The following is a 13,230-nucleotide window of genomic DNA, read 5'->3' on the forward strand; positions in this document are numbered from 1 at the left end:
GTCCAGTTAGAAGAGAGGGTTTAATCATTTTAATAATAGAGAAATAACTGAATAAATAGCTACATAATTCTTGTGCCCAAACAAAAACTGACCGATTCCTTCTGGTCCAGAACAAATGTTTAACAATCCCACCGCTCCCAAAGGAATCCTGCCCATTCGCCAAGGAATTCTGACCAATATCACTTATTCCCAAAGGAACTCTGAGGACTCTTGTTTACTCCCAAAACATTTCTGAACTATCCTGCTTGCACTTTAAAGAATTATGAAATCCAATAAAATCTTTGACAAAACTGCTGCCTTCCAAAGGAAATCTGACCACTCCTGCCCACGTTCGAAGGAATTCGAGGAAATCTCATCCACCCAATCCCAAATGATTTCTGACCAAACCTACCCAATCCCAAAGCATTTCAGCCAGTCCTACCCTATCCCAAATGATTTTTGACCAGTCCTACCCAATCCCAAAGGATTTCAGTCATACCAAATCCCAAAGCATTTCAGCCCAGTCCTACCCTATCCCAGATGATTTTTGACCAGTCCTAACCAATCCCAAATGATTTTTGACCAGTCCTACTCAATCCCAAAGCATTTCTGTCCAGCTCTACTCAATCCCAAAGCATTTCTGACCAGTCCTACCTTATCCCAAATGATTTTTGACCAGTCCTACCCAATCCCAAATGATTTTTGACCAGTCCTACCCAATCCCAAAGCATTTCAGTCATACCAAATCCAAAAGCATTTCAGCCCAGTCCTACCCAATCCCAAATGTTTTTGACCAGTCCTACTCAATCCCAAAGCATTTCTGACCAGTCCTACTCAATCCCAAAGTATTTCTGTCCAGTCCTACTCAATCCCAAAGCATTTCTGACCAGTCCTACCCAATCCCAAATGATTTTTGACCAGTCCTACCCAATCCCAAAGCATTTCAGTCATAATAAATCCCAAAGCATTTCAGCCCAGTCCTACCCAATCCCAAATGATTTTGACCAGTCCTACTCAATCCCAAAGCATTTCTGACCAGTCCTACTCAATCCCAAAGTACTGTATTTCTGTCCAGTCCTACTCAATCCCAAAGCATTTCTGACCAGTCCTACTCAATCCCAAAGTACTGTATTTCTGTCCAGTCCTACTCAATCCCAAAGCATTTCTGACCAGTCCTACTCAATCCCAAAGTACTGTATTTCTGTCCAGTCCTACTCAATCCCAAAGCATTTCTGACCAGTCCTACTCAATCCCAAAGTACTGTATTTCTGTCCAGTCCTACTCAATCCCAAAGCATTTCTGACCAGTCCTACTCAATCCTAAAGCATTTCTGACCAGTCCTACTCGATCCCAAAGGATTTCGGATGACTATTTCCAGGAATAGCTGATTACCTGTATTGTGTCTGTGTGCACACTTTATATTTTTGTTTGAACTTGTCTATGATATTGCCTAGTGGCATTATAGTTCCTAAAATATAGAAAAAGTAATGTTTTAGGCTCAGTAAGTTCCCATGGTAATGAACAGGGTTTGTTTCATATCTGAGAGCCCACATGGAAGTTAAAAAACTCTCACTCCTGCCACTTTTTTGTTATGTCACACTGGATTTCAGTCCGGGGGCACGGTGGCTTAGTGGTTAGCACGTTCGCCTCACACCTCCAGGGTTGGGGGTTCGATTCCCGCCTCCACCTTGTATGTGTGGAGTTTGCATGTTCTCCACATGCCTCGGGGGTTTCCTCCGGGTACTCCGGTTTCCTCCCCCGGTCCAAAGACATGCATGGTAGGTTGATTGGCATCTCTGGAAAATTGTCCGTAGTGTGTGATTGCGTGAGTGAATGAGAGCGTGTGTGTGTGCCCTGCGATGGGTTGGCACTCCGTCCAGGGTGTATCCTGCCTTGATGCTCAATGACGCCTGAGACGCACAGGCTCCCCGTGACCCGAGGTAGTTCGGATAAGCGGTAGAAAATGAGTGAGTGAGTGGATTTCAGTCCCAGTGCACATCGCTAATGTGGCAAGAAAAGCTTTTTTGAAAAGTCCCAAAGAGAACTAGATAGCTTTCATTTGCTGAGTGATAATTTGCTGAGCAGTAATTACCTCTGCACCTCGGCTCTGCCACTCTTATCCTTAAACAGAAAGTCAGCTCAAAAAGAGATCTACAAGCAAAGGTGTTTTTAGACTCACATAAAATGGGTTAGATAGTTGCACTATTTCACTCCACTGAATATATCTATGATGATATAGAGCTACATAACTCTAAATAATATTGGGTTGAGAAGTTGAATTTCAAGTTTGCCATGCACGGTTGTCAAAAATTAAAAAATTCATTGGAAATTCAATACATTCTCCATTTTCCTAGTCAGAAAATGTTTTTAGTACTTCCACTCCATCTGCTAAGCATCAAACCCTCTAACGAACAAATCAACTCCAGCTTCATGAACCTCAAGGGATAGAGCTGCAAATCCTTAAATTATCCCCAACTGGCTAAATCTCTAAATTTATCAATAAACAAAAGATCAGCACAAGAAGATTACCTTTACAGTTCAGCTTTAATAGTGAAGCAAAGAGTATGCTGCAAAATAAATTAGATATAAAACATAACAAGCACATTTTATACAACAATGCATCGTGTCACCTCATTAGAGATCTATACATTAAAAAGTCAACATGTTCAACATCCAAAACCTTCCTTCAACATATCGTGGTTTATTTCTCAGTCATCTTCGTTCATGGAAAGTTCATATTTTATCTTGGTGCATGGTGTCATGATGTGGGTTTGTATGATCATGGCATTGGATCATCACCTGGACTATAAATTTGCATGAAAACTGTACATTTAGGAAACACTAAGAAAAACTGAAAACTGGATTTGACAATGATATTTTTAGTTGGCTGTGTATTTGTATTGTTGCTAATCGGGCGAATACCACAGTCGAGCTGGGCGTTGTGAGGAATTATTCTGAAAGCTAATATGTAGGATCTTTGGTATTCTATATATAAAGTTCCAAATGTACATCGTATTCTTGTGTGGTTCATATAAGAATGTTGTTTTAGTGCAAATCTTGATCACTTTTTGTCAACATTCATAATTTCTAGGTAATGATAAGGAAAAATAATAAGTTTGGCTCCAGTAGTTGGTCCAACTACTTTTCTTCAAGTATTTTTTTTTTTCCAGAAATACAACCAACTATTTTTTGTTGGAAAATTTAAAAATAAAAAACCATAAAACATGAATGACAAAATGAACATCCAATAACACCAGTTGCATAGTTCGTTTTTTTTCCCCTCGGGTTCATATTTCCGAGATGCTTCTTTTTATTGCAGCGCAGAGAACACGGAACAACATTTTTATCCTGACCATGCATCTGTTCCCTCATATTTCCGCTTTCCCTTCAAATAACAAAAATATATTACGCCTCTTTTTCATTTTTTTTTTTACATTTATATGAAAGTGCCACAGAAATCACTCAAATCAAGAGTCCTGAATAGAACAGTTCATGAACAGAGAGTGTTCAAGTCAAAAACAATAACAGTTCGAGAAATGCTTGTGGGCCAGCCTAGGCTGCTAATCCACATATGTGCTTTGACCTTGGCTAAGCAGTTTTGAACAGTTCCACAAGATTTGTGGTTAAGTTTTTATTTGTATTAATTTTATGAGCAGCCACATTCTTCTACGATCATGTTCTGGATGTCCTTTTTGATGATCTTTTGCTCTTCATTGTAGTATAACATAGACATGGCACGGAGACGAGTGGGAACGCAGCACGACCGGATCCCTGCAAATGGGCTGTAGCCACGCATGCGGTAGTGGTTGATGACGGTGGAGTGGAAGGAAAGTGCCGTACCTGCCATGTTAGCAGCATGGCCTGGGCACTCACCCTCGCAGTAGTTGGCATGGTAACCTGAGGGCGCGATGATCCAATCGCTCCATCCGATGTCCTTGAAGTTAACGTAGAAGTGGCGTTTGCAGCATGCTCGCATGTTGCTTTCACACTCAAGGCCACGCTTGCTGCGACGGTGTTGCCGTTCCTCAGCCAGGCGTAGCACCAGCATCAAAAAAGGGCGGTGAGATTGTGAGTTTTCATTTCCTTTTCCTTCACCGAGGATTGGCACTGCACCCATGTCAGCACACAACGGGCACGACACGCGAAGACGCAGCTCTCCGCCACCCCTGTCCAGCAGTGCCTGCACGCTGGCTCCGACAGACAGGGTGTGCCAGCCACTACGCCGGGAATCCACCATCTTCTGAGAGACCAACACCTCATTCTGGGAGTCTGGATTTGACTTTGTGCTCACACTCGGGGTCTGTAGGAGCTGAAGGGAAACTTTACCCTTGGTGTGGCTTCCCTTTGACAGTTTTAGGAAGATCCACACATTGGCCTGCTCCACCACAGACTGTGGGGCACTCTCCTTCGAGATGTCAAACTTTACCGTATCTGGAACATCAACTGCCAAAGACATAAAGGGAAGAAATTAGGTCAGACTTTAGAGCTGTAAAACTGGTATTTCATTATCCAGAACTAGGAGAACTTGATGTACTAAGTAGAGTCAAATAACGTAACCTTTTCTCATGATTCACAGTATGATATTGTTTTACAAAAATGCCCATGAGCCTCACTCAAGTTTCTATTCCCAAGATTTAAAAAGCTGATTTACAGGTAAATGAGCGGAATAATTTGGTGTTAGTTTGTTGTATTGGCATTCTAGCAACAGCTGCATGGAATCATGATCCCAGTCCAATCTTAACACCACTAACGGAACCCAAACACTCTCTGAGAGTGTCAGAGCTGTTCCCCACCATCTGCAATCCTTCGTCAACACCTAGTACTTCTCCATAAAAACATTTCCTGCTGCTAAAATCCTGGCACTCCGTTTGTGTACATAAAGAGTGTCGTGTTATGACAAGGGCCTTCCCAATAACTTGCACATGACTGTGTAAGTTTGTAAGCCTGCTCTGATTCAGTTACAGCACATGATTTATTGATTTGAGATACAGCTCACTCTCATCAACAGCAATGAGTTAGTGTACATTCCAACTATTTAGTCAACATGTCTGCTTAAGATATATGATGTGTTACCTGATATTGGTAAGGAAAGCACACAAAATATCAAAACTTCACAAAGTTTTGGCCTATACTATGGTTTATATATATATATATATATATAAAGAATTTCTCGACCTTTTTTTTAATTCAGTTGCTACAGGTTATCCAGGCATTGCTTAACAATGTAGCAGCAATGATGCTATTCCCCTGAGAAAATCTGGCTCTATAACCCACTGATTACATTCGTGACTTTGTGCTTGCTCTCCCCAGGTTGCAGAGTGGAGCTGACCTGTATCTTCCATAAAATCTCTCACCAAATGTTCACACTAGGGCTGAAATCTTAGAAGGCTCTTCAGATCTGACATCAGAAGCAGTTTTTTTTTTAAAACAAAGCAGAGCAGTGATACCTTTCCTATCCATGGTGGATAACAATGTCAAACACACTGCTTAGTGAAAGATCGAATGTCACGATGATGGAGGGCCGACTTTACTAAGCTTTGAATTTCCTTCTCACTCTGCATGACTGATGGAGTGGCCTTCTTTTGATTTTACTCTCAGAAGTGTTGGCAAGAAACAGGGCTCAGTAACATTATATAAACGTCAGCCAGTTCACTCTGAGCATAACCTTACATTTTTATTCTTCATCCTAAGCTTCATAAATTGGGACACATGCTTTTGATCTGGGGGCAAAAACTGGAGTACATAGAAGAAACCCACAAAGGGTAGAGTTGGAAATCCAACCCCTAACTCAGGAGGTATGAGGCAAATGTGCTAACCACTAATTAAATAAAACATTACAGCTTTTTATATATAAGCATGACAGAAATGAGCTGAGATTTAATTAAATCCAAAAACACTTAGGAAATTGAATGTAGGGCATAAATACAGTCTCTAGTGGGTCTGTAGTTTTGCCTAAATAACTTAAAAAGAGAGAAAAGCAGGGGCTAGTTTTGAATTTGAAATTTTTAACTTTCCTATCCCTTATGGCATTAAGCAACACAGGTAAGCATTTTGTCATTTTGATTTAAGGTCAATGACACACTTTATCTGTTATATAATGAGTTAACGATAGCAGAGGGATACTACGGCACCGTTATCAACTCAGGTTTATCGACATTGGTTCCTGTTTGAACAAGATTTGACAGTCAGAACTGCAAGCAAGCTGGACTTTATTTCTTCAACTACAGGGTTCTGTTTGCTGTGACAAATTTTGGCACTTGCACTCACATCCGTTCTCTCCTCTTTGTGGACTCTGGTATAACCTTTCATTGGTAGTGACAGAGGTCACGTGTGAGTCTCAGCACGTAAACACAGGGTCACACCCCCTGAAACGTCCACTGAACACACAGAGCTCCAGTGGTCATCTTAGGGTTATCATGAGGCTGCCTTCCTGTGCCCATTTTTTCTGTGGAGCACATCATCCTGCTGTGCTGCTGCACTTAAAAGCAATGTGAGATCTTTATTAAACAGTCAATCACAAATAAAAGTGCTTATGGGTTCAAAACGCTTATTTAAACTCTAATTTAAAGTAAACTCTATTTAAAGCAAATCAGACAGCAAATTTGGAGGGTCAGACTAAAAGCTGAACTTCCCATTCAAGGTGTATTCCCACCTCACAACCAGTGTATCCGAGATGGACTCCAGATTAATCTCAACCCTGTCCAGGATAGAGAGTTTACTGAATATAAATGAATGAAGCTTTCATCCCTCACAGGAATTGCTTCAGCACTTTGTTTTCATCTGAAATTCCTGGTCTTCTCTCTTTGATAAAGTTTACACAGACTCAGGATGAGTGGTTTGTACCATCTCTGCATGGCCAGTTTTGATGGGCAAGAGGGCAAGAGGGAAAATGACTGAGCATTGGCTTAAAATGCTCTCTCTCTCTCTCTCTCTCTCTCTCTCTCTCTCTCTCTCTCTCTCAGTTTGTCTATCATCTTCTTCATGAATGAGCTGGCGGCTTGAATGGAACTAGTTTGATTGGAGAGGTATTGTAGGGTGCTGCAAATAATCACAACAGTTGTAAATAAAGCTCCCTACACACAAAGAAGCTGCTTCAGATTTCCTGAGTTGGGAATGCCACAATCACGTTAATGATGCCTCCAGCTCATTTGGGAGGACTAAGGATGAGCCTCTTTCTCTCTCTCTCTCGCGCTCTTTCCTTTTTCTTTCAGTAAGTACTGAAAGAATTCCCTCTGCCACTCCCCCAGGCTCGGCTGATCCCCGAGCAATTATCGGGACACATATTTTGATGAATGGAATAATTATGTACAGTTAACAACCTTGCATGTTTGTATGGATGCAAAGTGGCCACCCTCTGTGCCCTATTGCCGGGAGTATCGTTATCGCCCTCTGATCTCATAAAGATGTAGAAGGGTCCCTTTTTTTCAACCACAGGTCCGTTGAAAGGGGGCTATTTATAGCTACAGGCTCTTATGTAAGCTTGCTTGCGTTCGTGTACACTAATCTGCAATTAATCAATGCATAGGAACACTATTAGGCACGCAAAGAGGGCAAATTGTACACAATGGAGCTTTGTGCACTAAAAATAGATCCTACTCGTTATTTCTAGAAACAATCTACCAGAGAAATGTTACCTCTTCGCTCCCAAAAAAAGGATTCCGTCAGGTTGGTGGGCAAACTTTAAGGGCAAAAAAAAACGGCATAACCCCCCTTTCTGTAAAGGAGCCATACTGATTTGTGGCTTGGTGACATTGTTATAAATAAGTCATGAGGAACCAATTAAAAACAGAATGCCTTTGCAGCTACGGTCATCCCACACTAACTGTACCGGAGCCGCTGAGGCTATTAATGATTCCCGCAATGTATTCTGCAAGCCTGCACACTTTTCTTTAATGACCGGTTCCCCTTGCTGTGCTGAAGGCAGCGATGACATCCTCCTGTCTGAGAGCTACGCTGTGATTACAGGAGCAATGTCACAAATCAGAGAACGCCTCGAGCGAGCAAAGCGGCAGCTCCACAGCAGGTAGAGACAGCCTTGGAGAAATCTTAACTACAGGTCTGCATGAGAAAGCAGTCAAATGGTGCTTTAAACTTGGGCATAAATATAGTTACAAGCTCACTCTAATCCTCAACGACAAATGCTGCTTGTCTTACCAGTGATGACTAAGTTGCAACCTTTTGGTTTTTTAAAGCAGGTGGGGTTTCTCAATCTACAAGTGTGATTTTGTTTAATTAGAACTAATCCCTGGATGTAAATCTCCATGATGTACGTCTAACACAAATAGCGGATTTACAAGTGCAACTTCAAACAAAGCCCAAGATTAAGAGCTGCCCAGAAGACAGTTCTGTCAGAAGCACAGCAGATCGTTACAGTTTCCTAGCTGGAAGTTCCACAGCTGGATAGCATGTGTTTATTTCTGTAGCATTCTGGCTGGTAGCTATCTCTCTCACACTCGCGCCTGCATTGCTTGATGAGAGACTTTCATACCTCATAAGAAACAGGACTACTTCTCTAGATAACAGACCACTAGATAGCTATTTCCCCCAAACCCCACTTTTTTTTACTCACCTGGCTCTGCAAAGGTAATGATTTCAGATGGCGACTCATCACCTGGAGCACCATGTCCTCCAAACTCTTCTGCATCATTTTCGATCTCCACCGTGCCATCCTCTGTGACATGGCCCACATGAAGCTTGCGCAGGGCATTCAGCAGGGCAGCGCGGGGCACCGGATGACTAATGTTGGGCGGTGCACTCAGGTGCAGCATGTTCAAGATGTGCCTCTTCACCGCCTCAACCATGCCAGGCTCTGAATCCCTGTCTAACTGGGCAAGGGCGCAGGATGGACACAGACCACCCTCCTCCTGCCGCTCAGATCCCCGAGAACCTGTCTGTCTGTCACTCTCTAAAGGAGTCGTGTCTTGCGTTCCTGAGGGTGTTGGGGAACAGCGCCCGGACAGGCAGCCTGAGAGGAGCAGTGCCAGAGCCATCAGCAGGGTGAGAGAGGGCATTGTGGGCACCGCCGCTTCTCGCGATCAGATGCCAGCTAGAGGGGACGAGCGCCCAGCCACCCTCAGGGAAAAAAGTGAACGTGGATAGAAAGCTAAATTAATCCTGATCCAAAAGGTGTGAACATGCTGGAGAACAATAATCTGTCGTCACAGTCCTGGAGCTTCTGTGTTTTTAGTCCTGGTCCTGGTTACAGTTTGGTCCAGAGAGCTTGTAGAGACCAGAGATGGCAGAGCTCTGGAGAGGAGAAACCTGACAGAGTGCAGCTCGTTACACCGGAGCTGAATGGCTTTGTAGAAAGTGGGCAGGGTTAGACAGTTCTCTGACTCTTTCTCTCTCTCTGTCTCTCTCCCTCTTTCCCTGTGTCTCCAATGTGTGTACCCTCTCGCTTTCTCTCTCTCTGTAATTATACCTTCCTCCCCCTTCTTTCCTCCCTCTCAGTTTATTACTATCTTCCTCACTACTTCTGAGTCACTAACTTCTACTTTCCTTTTTTTGCTCTCTCTCTCTCTCTCTCTCTCTCTCTCTCTCTCTCACTGCAACTCCCCCAGTAATATGTGTAACAGTTTTTTTTTTCTTCCCTGGCAGAAAGATCCTAACACTCACTCACGCATGCTTTCTCTGTCACACTTTCCTCATGCCTGTACATCTCTTTTTCTCCAGCTCTGATCTATTGCTGCTGTCCTGCTTGGTGTTTTAACTCCGTCCCGGGATGCAGTGTTTTGGAGAGGCGAAGGCTCGACATAGCTATCTCAACACACACAGACTCATTCAAGTGCCGTGTCTCTCTGTCTCTCTCGTATGCACACACAAGCACAGCTTGGGCATTTCCTCTACCGCTGGGGGTGTTCTCTGCACCGAATTAACTACTCTGCAGGACATTATCATAGGCCACATGGCCCAAACCTCCAGTTTGCTACATATTTAACATTTAATCATTAAACCGAGAGTCTGACTGCTCGCAGGAGTGATGCAAACATATGTCATGTCACCTGTTGGACTTTGTTAAAAATAGCACTACTATTTATCCCAGCCCTTTGCTCACAAGCAGAAATGAAAACGTACTGAACATGAACTTGTTTATTATTTTCAAAAGGCCCGAAATAAATACAGGTCTATGTGATGAGATGATGCTGGAACAGAGCAGAAACATGACACCTGTGACAGGTTCCACCTGTGCCAAATGCAGCTTTGCTCTCGACAGGAGGCGTGAGAGTGACACCACATGACTCCCTCTTGTGGTACATCCCCTGTAACACCATATCATTCGGTGGAAAAAGTTCCCAAAAGACGTGAAACAATTTTAGAAAGCTCTGTCTCTCACTAATAGAAGATGTCCACATTCACAATAGGTCAGTTTCTCAATCATAAAAATCATAAAATAATCGATAAGACGTGAATATCATCATGACTAAGACTGTTCGTTAATGCTGTGCTGTTTATTTTCTATAAAACTCTCCCTATACAAAAATAAAGACAAAACATGCATCAATCCATCCTGATCTCTCCATCTTACTTTCCTTCAAGACTATGCCAGATAACAAAACTTCCAGATGTGCTCAGACCAGATGTGAAGAAAACAATTGCTCGGTCACGGCCTGCGAACATGAGATAGACTGAGAGTGAGAAAACACACCACACCACGTGCAAAACCAGAAGCAGAGATAAACTAAGATGTTTGCACCTTGTAAATGCTATTTGGTTCTAAATTGATTGAGCTAATAATTACCTCTCTCTCTCTCTCTCTCTCTCTCTCTCTCTCTCTCTCTCTCTCTCTCTACCTGATGCCTCACTTTTAGCTGGATTTCATCAACTGAACACCACTTGCTGCTGTTGGGAATGGTGCCACATGGACAGCATAAAGATCCATGAGATTACGGTGGATGGTACCGCTTAGAAACCGTAAAACCAAAGATTTCAATTGTTATGAACAGATTTTCACTCACATGTCTCGGTGAACACTAAATTACTTCCACAGAACAGAATAGACTCCATGATAAGATCTAGAAATAAGCTGGATGCTCCTTTCCTCGTTCCTGGTTACACAATCACAATACTTTTTTGACCATATAATACACGGATGTAGAAGAGATTTATAATGACTAACAAAGATTTAGTGATTTATAAGTGCACTGGTGTCATCCAGATGAAGATGGGTTCACTTCTGAGCCTGGTATCTCTCATGCTTCCTTCCTCATATCTTCTCAGAGAGTTTTTCCTCACCTCTATCACCTCTGGATTGCTCACTAGGGATACATTTATACCAGAATCAGAATGGGTGGATCCCTACTTAGAAGACTCTACAATATGCATTCAAAAAACAGCGTGATTAAGAAGAATGTATGAATATATTACCATTATTCAGGTTTGAGGGGTTTTTAAGATCTTTAATGTGTCTTTTAGGCTGCAGTGTTTGGATGTGTTCTCTTTGTAAATTGTCAGAAAGTTCTAGAAAACCAAGGTGAATGGATTTGCACTGAAGCCTTTATTGACCTTAAGTGGAAAAACATGGTCCATCGTAAGGCTCTGTCCCAAATGGCACCCTAAACCCTGTGGTTTTAATTCAAGCCAGGATGTCGGTGACATCATCGAGGTATAGACGTATTTGGAACAGTTAGTGTTTTCAGAGTGCTGTTGCCAAGAACTCAAAATCAAATCCAAAAAAATATACCAAAATAATCTTTGGTCGATATTAAGGCCGTATCTGAAATGCCACCGTAAATCTTGCCGCAAGTTCTTGACATAATCATGGTGCAGCCGCCTAATGTACTCAGAACACTCAAGAATTTGGGACAGGCCTCATATTGGACCACTTGTATTCAACCTCGGGAGGTGTTTCTGTTTCACAGCTCCAAGATCTCTGGCTTCTTGGTCCAGAGCTTTGGTTACAGTCTGTATGAAGTTTCGCCATGTTCTCCAGCTACCTCCAAAAACATGGCAGTAGATTGCCAGTAGGGAAAACATTGTCTACTTTGACCCTGGTACATGTGTTTACCCAGAGTCACCCACCACACCCGCCAGATTCTGGCTCTGCCACAACGATAACCAGAATAAATCATTTGATCTAGATGAAAAAAATGAATTCTAGATTTCAGAACTTTCACTCTGCTCTGGCAAAGATTTAATTTTTCCACATATACTCGGGAATGTTCTCTCTTTCTGTAGCAGATTATGGTGATCATTATATGATGTGGAGAAAAAAAGTTGTAACTGTCAAGATATTTAGTCAGGACCAGAGATGCATATTTTCCACATCTTGTGATCCTGTTTAGCTTTGGGAAACTCTCAAACTTTGTAACTTTCCTATGCTGCTATACTTTCTAACTTTAAAATACAGCAGCTGATCTGTCAGTGATGTGGGCAGAGCACACGGGCATCCCTCCTCTCTAACCTCCAGCATCATCACATCTATTCTGAGCATGTTGTTCGTAAGCAAACAAGTATATAACTCCTTAAAATCATATTCTTAGCACAGCCACATGTTTGCCTGGGCAGTGTGTATGACTGACTGTGTCTTTGTGCGCATGTGTGTGTGGTGAGCATGCTATTTCTGAAAACTGCCCATAAGGTGCCATCACACATCCCACTGACTGCAGTAGCTCCTCTCTGAAGCTGACACACTCTCACTACGATGTGTGTGTGTGTGCGTGTGTGTGTGTGCAGGTGTGAGTAATGATGTCCTTGTCATTTATAAACTTCATGTTTTACTGATATGTAACTGATATGAAACTTTCACTTCACTTTGCATTAAATAAAGATTTAAACACTTCAAGGTCCCATTAAAAAAACCTCCTATCGTATAGGTCAATTGTATTAATTACAGAACGACATATCGTACTTTCCATCTGTTCATAGTTGTCTGTTTTTTTGTCTATCAAAGATGATTAATAATACAACCATCATGTTCCAACAACCTCCTCTATCCCGAAGCCTTTCCCATGGAGGAAAACTGACATCTGACACTGGAGACTCTCTATAATTGCTAAAGAAACAACTTCCATAGCAAATCTATATTAATGTTGTTAGCATAGAAACCTGTGATTTGCTTTGAAGCTGGAACTACTGGTAGAGCTGCTGCTCTTATATGAAATGAATCATCTTCTGACCAATACGAATTGAGATCTGATAAGATATAATTACTGAATGAGTGTTCCACCTGGTTGACAAGCTGTATAGAAACCCCTAAGGCCCCAGGAGCTGCTAGTGAGATTATATATCACAGTTGCCTTGGGAACACCTTGG

The 13,230-nt window shown here is 42.2% G+C and overlaps 1 protein-coding gene across 1 annotated transcript; it reads right to left on the minus strand.

The window, feature by feature from the left end:
• Positions 1-2,504: 2,504 nt before the first annotated feature.
• On the minus strand, positions 2,505-9,791 carry inhbab (inhibin subunit beta Ab). The gene is made up of 2 exons (XM_060873881.1): positions 8,549-9,791; positions 2,505-4,422 (listed from the first exon to the last, which is right to left on the minus strand). The coding sequence occupies exons 1-2, from the start codon at positions 8,988-8,990 to the stop codon at positions 3,626-3,628; spliced, it is 1,239 nt and encodes a 412-aa protein (XP_060729864.1). The 5' UTR covers positions 8,991-9,791; the 3' UTR covers positions 2,505-3,625.
• Positions 9,792-13,230: the final 3,439 nt, after the last annotated feature.

Source organism: Tachysurus vachellii, chromosome 1 (genome assembly GCF_030014155.1).
Source record: "Tachysurus vachellii isolate PV-2020 chromosome 1, HZAU_Pvac_v1, whole genome shotgun sequence".
Taxonomy (NCBI): domain Eukaryota; kingdom Metazoa; phylum Chordata; class Actinopteri; order Siluriformes; family Bagridae; genus Tachysurus; species Tachysurus vachellii.

Coding starts and splice junctions, on each gene's coding strand:
- inhbab (XM_060873881.1), bottom strand. CDS start 8,990: ATGCCCTCTCTCACCCTGCTGATGGCTCTGGCACTGCTCCTCTCAGGC. Junction 4,423..8,548: donor CATTACCTTTGCAGAGCCAG/GTGAGTAAAAAA, acceptor TGTCTTTGGCAG/TTGATGTTCCAGATACGGTA.